This window comes from Glandiceps talaboti, chromosome 21 (genome assembly GCF_964340395.1).
Source record: "Glandiceps talaboti chromosome 21, keGlaTala1.1, whole genome shotgun sequence".
Lineage (NCBI taxonomy): Eukaryota > Metazoa > Hemichordata > Enteropneusta > Spengelidae > Glandiceps > Glandiceps talaboti.
Genome location: NC_135569.1, coordinates 15,763,527 through 15,781,159, shown reverse-complemented (window position 1 = coordinate 15,781,159; position 17,633 = coordinate 15,763,527). Strand labels below are relative to the sequence as shown.

Below are 17,633 nucleotides of genomic sequence, written 5' to 3'. Positions count from 1 at the left end.
ATCCATCCATCCATCCATCCATCCATCCATCCATTCATTCATTCATTCATTCATTCATTCATTCATTCATTCATTCATTCATTCATTCATCCATTCATCCAGTCAGCCATCTGTCAGCTTCAGGGTGTTAATTCTTACCTTCGTCAAATTCATTATATTTACGTATAGATACCCACCTCGTCCCAGGACATCAGATATTGCTCTCCACGTCAAACAACATATGCAGGCTACCTGTGGATTTTGGAAATGCGAACGAGCCGGTCACTGAGATTTGTTTTCATCCTGGTATCCAAGCAACCGCTATGGATTATGATATTTCTCAAGACGTACTTTACGCCTATGACCAAACAAGCCACAGCATAGTAAAAACGGTATTACGTGAAGGGGAAATCTTCGATACATTGTTCAACAATGTTGGTGAAGTTCAAGGTAAAACAACACCTACACTGTAACTCTACACGATGACGTATCCCCTTAGCAGCAACATTTTGGGGCAATTAGTAGTAGTTATGATTTGGAAAACGGAATATATTGACCACATTTTAGACCAAGCAAAATCGAAAATAATGTAAAGTGGACACCGTTTTGGACCCTTCAGCCCAGAGCTCTGCTTCAGCTCGAAAAAAACCCCAAAGGGCGGCACATATATATATACTCAAATAATGAGAGTAGTCTCTACAAAATACACTAAACCTCATTGACCATTGAGTCTTTCCACAAAATGTTTATTTATCAAAAGAAATCGTTGATGGACAAGGTACAGATAGACGCTCTGAGCGCCCTTCAGCTATAAGAAAAATAAAATGTTTTAGGATTAAAACGATCCATTCTTCTTTTCTTTTTGACATTTAATTGACCAATACAATATTTTACAGGTTTAACAGTTGATTGGCTTGCTGCCAACCTTTATTGGACCGAGTCAGACACCAAAGCAATTTATATTTCCGATTTCGATGGATTATACAAAGTGAAGCTGATTTCAGACAATATTGATCAACCTGGTGATATTATAGCACATTCTGGTGAAAAGTGAGTACTTTTTGTGACTAATTGAAATAATGGGTATTGTTAAATAATTCAAACTTATGACACATATAGCACGTAAGGGAGTCTTCAGTAATTTCAATGGGTGAGGTCTGGGGGAAATCAAGCCCCGGCCGCGCGGTCTGTGGCATAAAATGTGACCGTTGTTCCCTACGTCCATTGTGCTAAAAAATGACTCCTCGTCAATTTCCTTTTTCTAAAATATGACCCTCCCCTTTTCACCAATTGTTCAAGAGGAAAAGATTTTTAATGCAGCCTCCCTGTGACGTAGTTGTTAGAGCTCAAGATTAGTAGTTAGAACCAGGCTTCGAATCCGACTAGAGACAGGGGATTTTTCTGTAGTTAGATCCAGCCCACATATAGTTTTTAAAGCATTTATGGTTTCCTACTATTACCACCATATTGATTTTGTGTTTGTATGAAATTAGTGCCTGTGTTTGGATGTCATTGGCTGAGCTGAAAGGCCAGAACTCCCAAAGACAACCTCATCATCTCCACTCCACCACATTATCCCCAATATCTTGCCACACTGTTCTCTCTTTACTACTGTGAGACCTGCTCCTCTGTCATAACACAACTAACAGATATTGCCCTGTCAATTCGACTGTTCTTTTAAATCAATAGATCAATACCAAATGTATTTCACCAAATATAACCATCGATTGGGGGCGCTTTATTTTTACCAATCCCAAAAAGTGAAGGATGTTTGACTTATTCAGGTCGTGCAATTTGACTGGCACAATTGCATTTTTTTTATAAATCTAGTAATTCGACCACGAATCAAACAAATCGTAATTATCAAAATCTGACCCGAATGATGGGATTATTACCAATGGCAGCAGTTTGGGATGTGGTAACAAATTTGCCTTATTCTTAGTGATATATGGGCATATCATAAAATAATCGACTCATATTATGTAATGTCTTGAAGGCGTGTGTGTTTGTCAGGGGAAAAGGATTGCTAGTCAAATGATAGCAAGGGTACATTTTGTCCCATATATACATGTACATGGTAGTATATCAATGGGACGTGCTATTCTCTCATTGGCAAACCAAAAACAAACATAGCAAATAAGGTAATACGTTTGCGTGACGTCTTTACCGGTCTTGACCTATACATACATTTTCTTTTCCATTTCTTCTACGACAGGTTACTCTTCTGGGCTGATAAAGGTTCAGTACCAAGAATAGAGAAATCAAGTTTATCAGGACGTTACAGGACTAACCTAGTCTCAACTGATATGACTGCTCCTACAGCAATCGCCATCGATTATACTAATAAAAGGTAAATAACTGCTTTATGAATGTTAATCACCATGGCGTTAATCTATGAATACTTTAAACTACATGGTACACACAACACACACACACACACATACACACACACTCACATACACACACACACAAACACACCATACAACATAATGTTCTGAAACAGTAGGTCGTTGATTGGCACATGGTCGGATCGTCATGACGTCAGTATTCACGAATATTTATTACTAATCTAAAATGATGTTTTGTTCATTTGCAAGAATGTCTTAACTTAAGTCACGTGGTAACAACTACAGCTGACAACTGTGACAACATATATATTAATGATTTTGCCATCTCTTGAGTTGCAACTTGTAACTTCTTAATCCCCCCAATTTAGTCTATTGTGTTCCAAATTATACCAAATGGAATTTCAAGAGGTACCGTTGATCCCTATCGTATCATACAGAGTGACGTCACGAAAAGACTTACTCCAACTTCGAAATATGAATCAAAACATTCAAAATTGCCATTATTATCCCCGGTTTTATTTTGATATTACTGGCACTGGTGTAATTATGTTATTCTCCAATATTTTTCTTCATTCAGGTTTGGTTTTTATTTTGCATTATTGGCATATGTGCAACCAGGCAAGATATCTTCTTATTAAGTAACAAGCAAAATGTGGAGAAGTGTTTAGATATTTTTTCCCCATATTTTCTTCATTCAGTCAAAGAAAACATGAGTGACCTAAGGGGTCTTTGTCACTACTTGTCTAACGACTCGTAGTGACAACCCTTAGGTCACGAGTATTTTCCGACTGAATGAAGAAAAATATTAGGGAATGACATAATTATACTAGTGCCAATAATATCAAAGAAAAATCGGGGAAAGTAATGGTAATTTTGAGCGTTTTGACTGATATTTCGAATACAACGGACATGACGAAGACACGTATTGTCATGACGTAGAACGACCAGAGTATATATTCCATATTTTTGTTCTTAATGGCTAGTGTATGGTATAAAGACTAGTCTTAATCATCTTAATTGAAGTAAACATCCTGTAATTTACTCTATAGGTTGTTTTGGATAGATTCAAACGGAAGGAATATCGAGTCTGTATCCATATATGGTCATGACAGAACTACTTACGGTCAAGGCCAAACTAATTTATTTGGACTCGCGACATTTCAGGTTAGTGTTAATTTTGATTATTTAACGCCTTTGTCAAAAATTAATAAACTGGAAAAATATATAATAAAACATCATTCTAACGATAGTTGTTTCCATGGCTACATTGTAGCTATGTTCAGATCACACATGATAATTCTGACAAGCTGAAGGCATTTGAGAAAGTTCTTCTCAATTTAAGTTCGTTTAATATATTTGAGTGACCTCTGAAGTTTTAAAGTTGTCATTAATTCACATAATTTTAATATTATTTTGAAAACCACCCCTTTCAATATTTCGGTAACCACTATACACCAACAGGACCATCTTTATTGGACACGTCATACAACGGAAACGACGTCGACACTGGTACAATTCAATCAAGTACAGAATACTGTAGTGCAGGAGCAGGTATTGTCTAGTACAGTACAATCAATTGTGGTGTTTGATCGAACAAGACAACTGCTATCTCCGGCCCCAGGTGAGTACTATTTTTACTATCCCTCGTTCTTATTTTACATCAGTTTGTGTTTTCAAATAGAACAAACTTGTTTTATTTATTTATTTTAATTCAAAACTCTAAAACCAAGAACCATTTCTTAAATACCCATTTCTTATCCTTATTACATCTTTAACATATATAAAATAAAACATACACAGATGTGTACACGGTGCCTGTAAGTATAAACGCATAAGCATGTGAAGAAAATGCATCGGTTTATGTATACATAAGACATAAATACTGGTTGTACATTAAAACAGGTCCATGTGATTACCATAATGGTGGTTGTGCAGAAATTTGCATACCGACTTCTTCAGGCGCAGAATGTGTTTGCAGTCAACCACAGAGCCCTACTTGTGAATCAGGTACGTACAATGTACGATAAATTGACTTTTTAGCATTGTTACTTGTCGTCTTGTTTGCCTATTAGAATCACCTTTAACTTTTACATATGTTGTTAAGACGATGAAAACTTAGAAAGTAAACCGCTTTCCTTTGGAGAAATGTTGCGGGTTGTACTAACAATTGAAGTAATAACATTCATGTAAATATATTTCCTTGATGAAAGAAAAATACCAAAGCATAACAGATTTAGTTTCAAGTGCACAATAAGCTTCATATGTGCAGAAAACAGACCACGAAACTCTAATTTGAGCACCATTGTTCGCGGGAAAATATTATGCAGCAAAAAGGTCAACCGTTGAAAGTAAACAGCCTAGTTGTAACAGGCTTATCTTGCTCGGAGTACATCTAGTACACTATGAGGCAGGTGACTTAGGAATAATACAGAAGTTATTCCCCTAGTTTTTTCTTCGTTAAGCCAAGAAAAATACAAGTGACATGAGGGGTGTTTGTCAGTACGAGTCGCTGGACGAGTAGTGACAACCCTTAGGTCACGAGTATTTTCCAGCTGAATGAAGAAAAATATTGGAGAATAACATAATTACACCAGTGCCAGTAATATCAAAATAAAATCGGGGAAAGTAATGGTAATTTTAAACGTTTTGACTCATATTTCGAACACAGCAGAACCAGTGACGTAGACACACGTTGTCGTGACATAGTTGCGCGTTGTCGTGACGTAGAACGACCAGAGTATATATTCTATATTTTTAATTCTAAATGGCTCGTGCATGGTATATGAAATAAACTGGCCATGTTCACTAAAAATAACTTTAGTGTAAAATGTATAAGTTTTAAATCACCATAATGGACATTCTTTACTATAAACACTAATTGTTCTAATGTGGGGTGGGATGGGTTGGGGGTAGGTGCACGATTTATAGTAACAATTGTCAGTATTTCTGTATAGCTTGGTCACACTTCTTTGCTATTTACTATGTGGAAGTTGAACTAATGATGTTTCAACACCGATAAACTTTCTCTACTTACAGTATTACGCTGTCCGAGTGATTTTCGTTCAGGATCAGTGGATGAAGACTGTGTTAACATAGTGAATCACAACTGTAGCTTTCATTGTGATGAGTATTTCACTCCAACTTACGATTCTGTCATACACTGCCAAGAGAATGGAGACTGGGATATTGATACTGATACAGTATGCAAATTAGGTACGTAACACTATGTAAATCACATGCAAATTAGGTACTTAATACTCTAAAAACAGATTGAAGTGGCGTCAGACAATATTGGTAAGACAGTGGAAACATTGTTCTCTTTCAAGTTAACTGGCTTCATTTGTAATCCTTTATATCTGTAGATGTGGAAATGGGTCGTTTTCTACTGGTTGCTGATTCACAGGGCGTAATTTTTCAAATAGACTTGCTGTCTCCAACCCTAGACTATGCACAACTGCCTCTAAGTGGAGTTACCAACCCGATAGCACTAGACTATGACTTTGAGGAAGGCAAAGTATACTGGACTGATGTTACACTTAAAACGATCAACATGGCTTTACTGGACGGTACACAGCAACAAGTCATCTTGTCTGCAGACATACAAAGTGAGCATTCGCTTCCAACATAACATGGTAGATTGTAACTATATTTGATCTAGAGTTTGGTTTGCAGATTTGAAAGATTAAAAAAAAATCTTCGTTTAATACACAACCCCTTAGGCCCTACCTTTGTTTGTTCATAATACTTTATGTTTGACACAAACGATTCTTTGAACAAAAAACTTACAACGTCCAATCATACTGCAGTGATCTTACTTTTCGCCTTAAAGGGAAACGCCACTCCAGGAAATTGAGACATTTTCGTAAAGTGCATGTATGGGTTCTGGAGATTCATTTCATGATTTTATATCACCTACAATTTATTTGCAATTTCAGAGAAACATCAAACAAATCTTGTGTATATATAGGATATCTTTGCTATGGGCTATTGCATCATGGGAGACAGTAGAAATACATTATTCCATGGTTGAACACTGAATATTCATGAAGTGAACACTATTTCACACTGAAGTGTATATCATTTTGTATTCACGAATATTTAATGTTCAACCATTGAATAATTTATTTCCACAATATGTTAAGATATTATTAAACACAATAAAGATACATTCTTCCAAAGAGCCTGCTTTATACAACCAGCGAAAAATTACCGGTGCGTTTGCTTGAATGTAGTGAGGGGCCAAGGGAAGACTTCAGACAATGATACAATTAGGTAGAAACAACAAAACTACAGATACAAAAATAATATCATATGCTTCTGATGTAGGTGCAGGTGATGTTTTTATCAGTTTGTGTATATTTGAGGAAGTTGTACTGAAGGTAAAATTAACAGTCACAAAAGATTGTTATGTAGCATTCTATCAGTACACAGAGTTATAGGTTACCGACCCCTGTGGTGTTTATACTTTGATAAGTTACCAACGCTAATTACATTTTATGTCGTTGCATGGAACTTGTCTAATTCCTGCTTTAATACCATGAGTGTAAAGAAAATCATCGATGTTATTGCACGGGTTGTATTTGGTGAAGTTTCATACATCATGCTAATATTGCAATAAACACACACACACACACACACACACACACACACAACCACAAACGCACACAGACACATAAGCACGCACGCAAACACGCGCAAGCACACACACATACACAGACACATCTTGTTAAATTGTACGTGTTTAAATATTTCAATATCCAATTTTATCATACAAACCACACACAATGAAACACATTAACAGTGAGATGTCAATATTTGCTACCATAATTTTATTTGTCATAACGTAAAATCTTGTGGCCAGTCTCATTAAACTTGATACTCCACCTAATCCAAGCTACATGCTCATGGTGAATGTAAAGGTTTGATAAAGACCTGGTATACTGATGGTAACATGTTTATTTGTGTCTTTATACTAATACATATATGAATATTTATCTACTACACTGCTAGCACCTGATGGGCTTGCCTTGGATGTTCAAAATCGACACTTGTATTGGAGTGATACTGGTACAGACAGAATTGAACGTGCCAATTTAGATGGAAGTTGGCGTACTGTAATTATCGCAGAAAACTTGGAAGAACCCCGTGCTGTTATTGTGGACGCCGAACACTAGTGAGTACCGCTCTAAACTCGTACATGTCAAATATTTGTCAACAAGTCCTTGCCATACAATCATTTGATTACCCATGTAATCATTTCGATAACCATTTGCATACGTTAGGTATTCTGCAAACGCCTTAGATGTGTGTGCGAGTACATCTATAAATTGTTTGAATGTGAATTGTCTGACAATATTAAACCTTCGGCTATCTCCATAGCAACCAATCAATTCCGGTGCAAAATAAGGGAGGCTTCAGTAATTAAAGAGGGAGGGTAGGAGTAATAAGGGGTCAGATTTTACAAATCAAGTCTTGGGGGCGGGCCATATTTTAGAAAATGGGATTATTTTACTTACCATCTATGCGTTATTTTGTGATTTTGACCTCGGTCCCGACAAAGTCGAGTGTGTGCTCATCTCGTGTTCGGGATTTAGCGGCTTGGCCATCGGCTCAACCAATGAGATCCAAACACAGGGATTGACACACATCCACTGTCACAGTGGTGCTAGTAGTTGTGAAATAACCAATGTCTTTAAAGCTTTCGACATGGTGGCAGCGGTGGGATTAAGTCCTTTAACCTTTGATTCTAAAACTCCTTGGTTTGACAGCATTTAAACCATGTTTTTGAAAAATATTTGAACAGGGAGAGGGTCATGTTTTAGAGAACGGAAATTGGGGGAGGTCCACATTTTAACACGTAGGAATCGGGAGTGGGGGTGTGGTGGGGTCATATTTTACTCAACAACCCTAGCCTGATTTCCCCCTGGCACACTAAATGTAATTACTGGAGGTTCCCTAATTACCTACCTGGGAAGGTTAACATAATAATTACATGTGCATTAGTAAATGAGTGTACTGGATCACTGCTATTACCAATCTACGCCAAAGTTGCTATTCAACACTACAACGGTTACCTTCCATTTGTCAATTGTTTCGTCTTCCTTTGTATTTGGCATTAGACATTCGACTTTCGCATGCTATTTCATGATAAGTCTATCTAATTCTGTTATGATGTACCATATATTTCCCCCATGGGATATTTTCTTTATACACCTCTTTCAAAGTAGAATGTAGTATGGATGGTCAACTCTGACCTTTAAACAAATCCTTTACAACTTTGGACTAACACATCTATCAAATTATTAAACTCCATCAAAGCTTTTTAAGAATAACATCAATAGGGCACAATTTGGGCACAAACGTTTTGTCTTACAATCGAAATGCTTGCTCACAGACAATTATTGTTTTGAAATGCCATAACCAATACTGGTATTTGAGAGGGTGTAATATATATTTGTTTAAATATATTTTTTTAAATCTATTTAAGTTTGCTGTATTGGTCCGACTGGGGAACCCAGGCTAAAATAGAGAGAGCGTCGTTAGATGGTTCCAGCAGACAGACGATCGTTTCCAGTGACCTCGGGTGGCCCAATGGTTTGGCACTTGATAGCAAAGGTAAAACTTCCTATGTATTAACAGAATTGGCTATTGGCTTATATCAAGCATTGTGTACAGTTGGGAGATAAATAACCATTGAGAAATACATATACAGTGTACTCTTAATTAACGACAATAAGAGTAGTGGTTGCTGTATCGTTCTGGTCAAAAGAGTCACATTTTAGTAAGACACTGTGAAATATTTCATTCGAAAAAGAAAGGAACGCAGTTTAAACCATCGACTCTGAACAATTTTTGGGGGGTTCACAGAGGGTAAAATGATGTGGATTTACTTTTATATAAATTTAAACGTTTTACATTTAGAAAAGGTAAAATGGTGGGTATTTACATTTTTGTATTTCTTTTTCCGTGTAGATTTTCTTGCCAAAGTGTCATTGGTCTTAAATTGAATTTATAGAGTACAATCTGCATAGTGTGTTCATTTACTTCATATTATAATTGTCTTCATTTTAATTCTTTTTACATCTCACTAAACTATCGTGACCAACAAGTAACTTGTCTTGGGGTTCAAGCAATTTAACATTCCTACATACCGATCATATTTACTGAGGTCCTGTTATCGGAAACAAACATTACTTCAAAGAAAGAGTTACACAAATGCTCCTGTTGGGTAAAATCATTCCTAAAGTATTTCATGTGTCAGAAGTTTTCAAGATCTCTATATCTCTAGATGTTAATAATTTTTATCCAATTTTGTATTTTTTGACAGAAGGTAAATTGTATTGGTGTGATGCTCTTCTAGAAAAGATTGAGTACTATATCTTGGAAAGTAATACCCGTCAAGTTCTTATCTCATTTACTGCTTCCAATGTCCATCCATTCGGACTCGCTGTTGCCGATGACTACATATTTTGGACGGACTGGACCAATAACCAGTTACAAATGGCTGACAAAATGACTGGGGATAAAGTGATAAGTGTGGGACATGAAGTATTTGAACGAGCCAATGATGTCCATGTCTACTTACTACCCAATGCTATTGGTAAATCTCATTTTAACATCTTTAGACATATTTTTGGTTTGTTCAAAGGTTGGGTTTCAATCCCAGGGATCTCTTCAGACATATAGGTGATATATTGTAATCATTCAGCACAGTAGATCAAATGAATTGTAACGATTTAATACAGAAACTTAAGTAAAGACCCATAACATCATCAAATTGATCAGCTAGAATCTGACAATCGGATGGAAAATGTGGGGCGCGCAGAACCTGAGATTGACAACTTTACCATCATGGGTCTTGTTCAAGTTAAACTGCATATGTGTTATAATGTTTGTAACATGGCCTTAAAGGTGACATTGAAATAATCGAACATAAATATGTCTATAGTGGTTTGAGACATAATATATTTCTGTACCGAATTATAAAGATCCATGTCAATCATTTATCAATAAAATCTTTATAATGTCGGGAAGCCATCTTGATTTCTCTGGCAGTCATGACCATGAAAATTACACTCTCAAAATAATAAATACCAGTAAAAGTACAAATGAATACCAAACAATCAAATGTTTATTTAAACTTTAGTATGCAGAACTTCTATATGTTCACCACCCAATATTGATAAGTTTGATGTCCAATACAAATGTATGGGAGGTTGAAATCACAGTAAATATGTAATGAATGTGAATGTATGGTTTAACTCTATTCTTTGCTGTCATTGTTTGCAGTCACGTGTCCTAAGTCTTTTATGTCTGGTTCGGTCATCGATGGCTGCAATAACACATATGGTAGTCATTGTGACTTTGAATGTGACGAGTATTTCATAGCGGTCTACCATTCATCGTTATTTTGCCAAGACAATGGACAGTGGGATGTCGACACCGATACGCTTTGTCAATTTGGTAACCAAGTCATTCAACTATTGTTCTTATACAATTGAAAGTGATTGTCGTCTGGTTCAACAAAAAATGTTGCAGATATTGCTACGTCTGACTTAAGAAACGTTTGACAAACTTTAATTTAACTGTGATTGTACTGTCCATAGTTTAGGAGAGCGCCACCAAACAATTTAAATAGTAAAGTTATTGCGACGTGTATTAATCATAAAATCATCTAGATTGCACCAATTGCTAAGAGATTATTGTCAAACTTCGCAACGCAGAGAAAGTACATCTATGTAAACAAATCTCGTCTGGCCAAACTATAAAATGTAACAAAAAATATTAGTAGGATTTTTATCCAGCCATATGATTGAAATGTAGCAATGTTGAACCAAACGATGACATGATATCTGTGACGTCACAGAACGCCATGTTTTTAGGTTTATTAGTTTCTACAGTAATAGAGACTTGTTTTGCGAAAGTGGAAAAGTGTATAAAGTGGCAGATGAAATAATAATTAGATATTATTCCCCAATATTTTTCTTCGTTCAGTTAAGGAAACTACAAGTGACCTAAGGGGCCTTTGTCAGTATCGAGTCACGAGTATTTTCCGGCTAAATGAAGAAAAATGTTGGAGAAAACATAATTATACCAGTGCCAGTAATATCAAAGAAAAATCAGGGAATGTAATGGGAAATTTTAAACGTTTTGACTCATATTTCGAACACAGCAGAACCAGTGACGTAGACACGCGTTGTCGTGACGTAGACGCGTGTCGTCGTGACGTAGAACGACCATAGTGTATATTCCATATTTTTTGTAGAACATGGCTCTTGCATGGTATATATCGTTATTATATAAGCAACCAAAGTCCACAATTAATGCAATGATCTTTAATTCTTAGCATGGTATTGGTAGCTTTAAATAACCAGTTAGCTCAGATGAAAGTGTTTGGAAAACTAAGCAGCACACGTAAAACAAATAATTTATTCAAAGTATAAATTGCCATGCTTAGAATGCAAACCTAGTATAATAACCTTAATCTTTGAATTTAGTGGAATTTGCATGATAAAAAATCATTACCAGTTTGTTTTATAAAACAGAGATATGGATAGAATAGAATATATTTCTTATCATTTTGTGCATATGATTACTAAACTTTCCTAAAGTTAATAATATCCCATACATGATATTCCACAGATTGAAGTAATTTAAATATCTTAATATTGTTTCAGGTGATATACCGAGCTCATTTTTTCTGGTTGCGGACACCCAGAAAGGCGCAATTTTTATGATGGATTTTGAGTCAACTTCGTTGGATTACATACGTCTACCGGTGGGGGAAATAACCAATCCGATTGCCTTAGACTATGACGACAAAGACGAAAAGGTCTATTGGACAGACGTTACTCGTCGCACCATAAACAGGGCTTCCTTGAATGGTGACAACCACGAAGTGTTATTGTCCGTTGATATCCAAGGTATCGTCTCCACAACATCTATCGGCTATTTCCCGCCAAAACGTATTTAGATAACATTTGTGCTCATTTTTGGCGAATCTAAAATTCACGTTTAAGCTTGAATTACGCAAGTGAGTTGACGAAACAGAAATTGAAAATTTTCATAATTTTCTGTTTGTGGTGATGAACAGTTCATTAAAATTGTTGTCTATAGCAATACACAGGATATGACGTCGTTGTAGGTATTATGATAATACTGTAACCATGGTTATAATGTGATGTTTGTTTTCTCTGTACAGTCCCCGATGGCCTGGCACTAGATGTTGATAATCGACACTTGTATTGGACTGATACTGGTACAGATCGTATTGAACGGGCTAATCTTGATGGCAGTGAACGTTACTTTGTTGTTTCCAGTAGTCTGGAGGAGCCTCGAGCTATCATCGTTGATAGTGTGAACAAGTATGTCCTTCACGGTATCTTCACATTATTCAAGTTGTTTCTGGAGTTTTCACAATGTGTAGTATACGTCCTTTGAGCTAGGACATCACATTCATTTACTAGAAAGACAAAAGATTGAATAGTTTGGCCACTAGGGGTGCTGTTCAGAGGGCAGCATTAACCAAGTGGTGAGCATAATGATAAGTTATAAAATATTAGTTCTACAAACTCATTCATCATTGTAAAAAGAAAACGAAACGAAACAAAACAAAACAAAACAAAACAAAACAAAACAAAACAAAACAAAACAAAACAAAACAAAACAAAACAAAACAAAACAAAACTTTGGGTTTCCATTGTTTCACAGCAAAAGTTGATCGCATGCTCAACCAGTCGACTATTCTGACAATATTTTTTTTCAGATCACGTGATTTTTAGGAACTTGACAAGTTTTTTTTAGCCATATTTTATTAACCCACATGAGAGGCACCCTTTTTATAACTTCTTTCGAAAATGTCTGCAAGATGAGTAAGCGAAATATGGCGTAAATATTCCTCCATTTCTTCTTGAGTGACTATTCGCCATCTTTCTGCATGTTCTGATAGATATGTCTAAACACTTCTGTAAGGTTTGTGTTCTATTCCGATGTAGTATTGACATTAAAATAAACGAATATTATCACGTGATTGTCTGACACTTACAATAACTTCATACTAAACATTTGTCACATTTTTGTTTCTTTCGTAGCTTTCTTTATTGGTCGGACTGGGGAAGTAATGCAAAAATTGAACGTGCAGCTTTAGATGGCACAAACAGAGTGGCGCTTGTATCGTCAGATTTAGTCTGGCCGAATGGTTTAGCCCTAGACACGACAGGTAACTCCTTTAAGTTCCTTTTTAAGGTTCTCCTCTATCTTATGTTTATATTTTTATCTATTCTGACGACATTGATATAGTTGGTAAAATCAGCCATGGCAATGATTCTGAATACCTGGTAGAAATTCAACTTTTTGTTCAGTATTGCAAGGAAAGTGGAAAAGTTGTGGCAAAGTCGAGGTAAGTGCTTATTGATTTCTGGGTAAAAGCAACGGTATCAGATCCAGTTAGAATAAATGGGGCAGAGGTGGAGATATCTCATTCGTACAAATACCTTTGTCTTCTTGACCACTGACCTGAAGTGGTTTGATTATAAGGATTCTGTTAAGAGAGTAAATAGTCGCATGTGCTGTTGTAAATTTTGACCTCTTGACCCAGCAGGTAGATCAAGTAACTATACAAAGAATCACCATGACTATTACTATCTCCCATTGTACCGAAGATCACTTGAACTTTAGGGAATTAGCATAGTAGACATCACACAGATTTATATGAACAATAAATTGATGTGTATGTTTTGCAACTCTTCTAAGTCGGACATGTTAACTTTTGCTGTTATCACTCTGTTGGAGTGGTGGGAATATCTACAGTCATGGCAAGGGTAGACTAGAGAAAATTGTCGAAAAAGCTGACAGAATCATTGAGAGAGACCCATTCGACAATCGACTTCCTATATGACAGACGACTTATCGATACGTATCGGATGAAGCGCATCGTATTTAAAACGAGTTTGACAATAGATGCATCGACAGGAGTGGCTGACTGAGATTAGGGAGCCTTCAGTATTAACAAGGGGGAGGGCCGGGGATACGGGGTTACCATTTTGCAAATCTGCTCTCGGGGGAGGGCCATATCTCGGAGAATTGGATTGGGGGGAGGGTCACATTTTACTTTCACTCATTGTATTGCCTGGCATTGCATTATTACAGTTTTTGTCATCCCATCGCTGCCACCGGTTCCAAATTCCATTGCTGCCATTCGGGTTAGGGTTAAGGTTAGGTTAGATACCACGTAGTAATAGTCTATATCAAATTGTTGCTGACAACCATTTAGGTGTAAAACGGGAGCAGTTGGGTAAGATGCTAGGGATAATGTTGTGGAGATGTTGACCTTGGTCCTGATGATGTAAGGAGCGTGCCAATCCAATGAGATCCAAACACAGGTATTTATTAATGGAGTGCCTTCACACTTCCACATGGCGGTAGGAGTGGGAAATTATCCGCTCTCTTGAAACTTTCAACATTGGTAGCAGCGCTGGGATGAAGTCCTTACCATTGGTTCTGGGACTCATGTCTTTTACATATCTGACAACAGTTATCCCATGTTTTGAACGGGGGAAGGTCATGTTTAGTGGAAGAAAGTTGAGGGAGGGCCACTTTTTAGTACAACGGAGTCGGGAGAGGGTCACATTTTATGCAAGAGTTCAAGCAACTTAACCTCCCCTTGTAATTACTGAAGGCTTCCTTACCTCGACATGACAGAGTCTGATTTCATCCTTTCACCTTTTTACTATTTTAATTTCACTCTGATTCTTGTTTGTCACCAATTTATCTACTATTTTTAGCTAAGTTAGTCCTTTTCACAATTCTTAATTTTACTGATGTGTATGTTTTTTTAATATTGTCTAACTATTTGTTGCATGTGATGTATATTATATTGGTCATGTGATTTGATTTGTGTCGATTTCCCCACGGGGAGTAATGAAGTATGTTATCTTTATCTTGTCTCGGGTCACCTCTCCTTGCCTTGCCTTGCCTCGCCTCGCCTCACCTCACCTTACCTCACCTCACCTTAAGTCACCTCACCTTACCTCACCTCACCTCACCTCACCTTATCTTACATGAACTGACCTTACCGGACCTCACCTTACCTTATCTCACCTCACCTTATCTTACCTTACCTCACCTCACCTTACCTGAAAACCTTACCTGACCTCACCATATCTCATATCACCTGACCTCACCTAACCTAACCTCATCTCACCTAACCTCATCTCACCTCACCTCATCTCACCTTACCTTACCTCACCTTACCTTACCTTACCTCACCTTACCTTACCTGAACTGACCTTACCTGACCTCACCTTAACTCACCTCACCTCATCTCACCTTACCTTACCTCACCTTACCTTACCTTACCTCACCTTACCTTTTACCTCACCTCGCCTCACCTCACCTCACCTCGCCTCGCCTCGCCTCGCCTCGCCTCGCCTCACCTCACCTCGCCTCGCCTCGCCTCAACTCACCTCACCTCACCTCGCCTCACCTCACCTTGCCTCGCCTCGCCTCAACTCACCTCACCTCACCTCACCTCACCATATCTACATGGATTAATACGTAGCTTCAATACGTTATTTAGAGATTTAATTATTCAAATGTATTTATTCAAATCATTCGTATACTAATTTTCAAAAAAGTCATCAAGTTAATATAATCGAAATCTGAAAAAATCACGTTTTTCCAGATATCACAAGGTACAATAATGTAAGTTTCACCAATGATAATAATGGGTATATATATATATATCTCCTTTTCCACAGAGGGTAAACTTTATTGGTGTGATGCCTCTATAGACAAGATTGAATATCTAATTCTGAATCTTAATATCCGTCAAGTCCTTGTATCTTTAATTGATATTCATCCATTCAGTTTGACAATAGTTGGTAGCTACATTTACTGGACAGATTGGACCAAGCTACAACTACAGAGAACCGACAAGAATAGCGGAAGTAACACTATCAGTATAGGTCCTGGGATATTTCAAAGACCTAACGATATTCATTTTTATACCCACACTTCAGGTAATGTATATTGTGGTTCAGTCAAGTGTGATTCAGACCCCATTGTGCTTATTAGGTATTAAAAAATCTCAAATGTTTTCCCATAAAACTTTACGTCACAAAATAATAAAACAGAATAAAAAAAATGGTAGACATGTGTATCACTTGTATTTTCTGTTTTAACAATCCCGTATAGCATGGCAAACTAAAGAAAGTCGTTGGCATACAATCTTTGAGTTTTATAGTCCCTAATTTCCAACCCTACTGCCATATAACTACATCTTTAGATATGATACATATACAACGATGGTAAAACAGCTATCGGTAAGCTAACACAATCACAAACAAATACTATAATTGTCACAGCATGGTGATATCAATATAAGCTATCATAGGACGTTGATACCATCACACTCACAGTAAGCCCCCCCCCCCTTCCACACACACACACACACACACACACACACACACACACACAGTAGGGTGACAACCCTAATAAATAGCAAGTTTTCCTAGAGTGGCCTTACCTACAACCTTATTTAATGTCGACACTAGCTTGATTACAGGGTGATTGTATCACACAACAAAGGCACCACTACCAACAACAATGGTTTTAGTTTGTGCATAGACCGTGGAGAAGACTGTCTATGGTGTGTGTCTTTGTTAGCTAGCCGATAGTTTGCTGCCCATAGTAATATCATGAAGGCCCTATGCAATTCTAGGTGTGTACGGAATATCCACCAAGAAGTACAAACACCATAGATTTCCATGTATTACATTAATTTGATTTGATCTGTCATTTAATTTTTTTCCAATAACTCTGGTGTGACACAGCATATCTATCAAAGCAGCTATTAACCTCCCATTTAGATAAACTTTATAGTTTAGGACAAAATTTTGTTTTGCTGAAAATCTAATAAATCTATTGCAGGTTTGACATCTACTCTGCGAAGTGTTCTCAGTACAACAATAGCGGGTAAGTGTTTATTATAAGATTTTTTATAGATTTAATGTTTAAAAAGTCATCCTTAGGGAACAGTCGGTTTCTTCGGCCGGGGGGGGGGGAGACGACAAACTAGTGGGGTTATCCAGTTTTTGAAATTGGCAGTAGGGGAGGGAGGTCATCCTGTTTTACAAAAAAAATGGATGAGGGGAGGTTATTGTGTTTTGGCTTGTGGTGGAAGAAAAATCCCATTCCTACAATGCCATGACCTTGTCTGAACTGTGGTATTTGTTCTTGTCCTTGTTTCTTACCTATATTCTTTAATACTCAGATCCCCTTCGTTTGTCAATCACCGTTACTACTATC

General features: G+C 37.0%; 1 protein-coding gene across 1 annotated transcript in view; it reads left to right on the top strand.

Moving 5' to 3' along the window:
* LOC144451304 (uncharacterized) overlaps positions 1-17,633 on the top strand; it is a 53,649-nt gene that overhangs the window by 9,363 nt on the left and 26,653 nt on the right. The window contains exons 6-22 of the mRNA XM_078142108.1: positions 169-429; positions 876-1,029; positions 2,195-2,329; positions 3,377-3,491; positions 3,789-3,948; positions 4,230-4,334; positions 5,364-5,540; positions 5,690-5,932; positions 7,338-7,500; positions 8,815-8,942; positions 9,655-9,927; positions 10,617-10,790; positions 12,005-12,250; positions 12,529-12,691; positions 13,418-13,545; positions 16,085-16,345; positions 17,256-17,300. Of these exons, the coding sequence (XP_077998234.1) occupies positions 169-429; positions 876-1,029; positions 2,195-2,329; positions 3,377-3,491; positions 3,789-3,948; positions 4,230-4,334; positions 5,364-5,540; positions 5,690-5,932; positions 7,338-7,500; positions 8,815-8,942; positions 9,655-9,927; positions 10,617-10,790; positions 12,005-12,250; positions 12,529-12,691; positions 13,418-13,545; positions 16,085-16,345; positions 17,256-17,300 (2,931 nt within the window). The remainder of the gene's footprint in view (positions 1-168; positions 430-875; positions 1,030-2,194; positions 2,330-3,376; positions 3,492-3,788; positions 3,949-4,229; positions 4,335-5,363; positions 5,541-5,689; positions 5,933-7,337; positions 7,501-8,814; positions 8,943-9,654; positions 9,928-10,616; positions 10,791-12,004; positions 12,251-12,528; positions 12,692-13,417; positions 13,546-16,084; positions 16,346-17,255; positions 17,301-17,633) is intronic.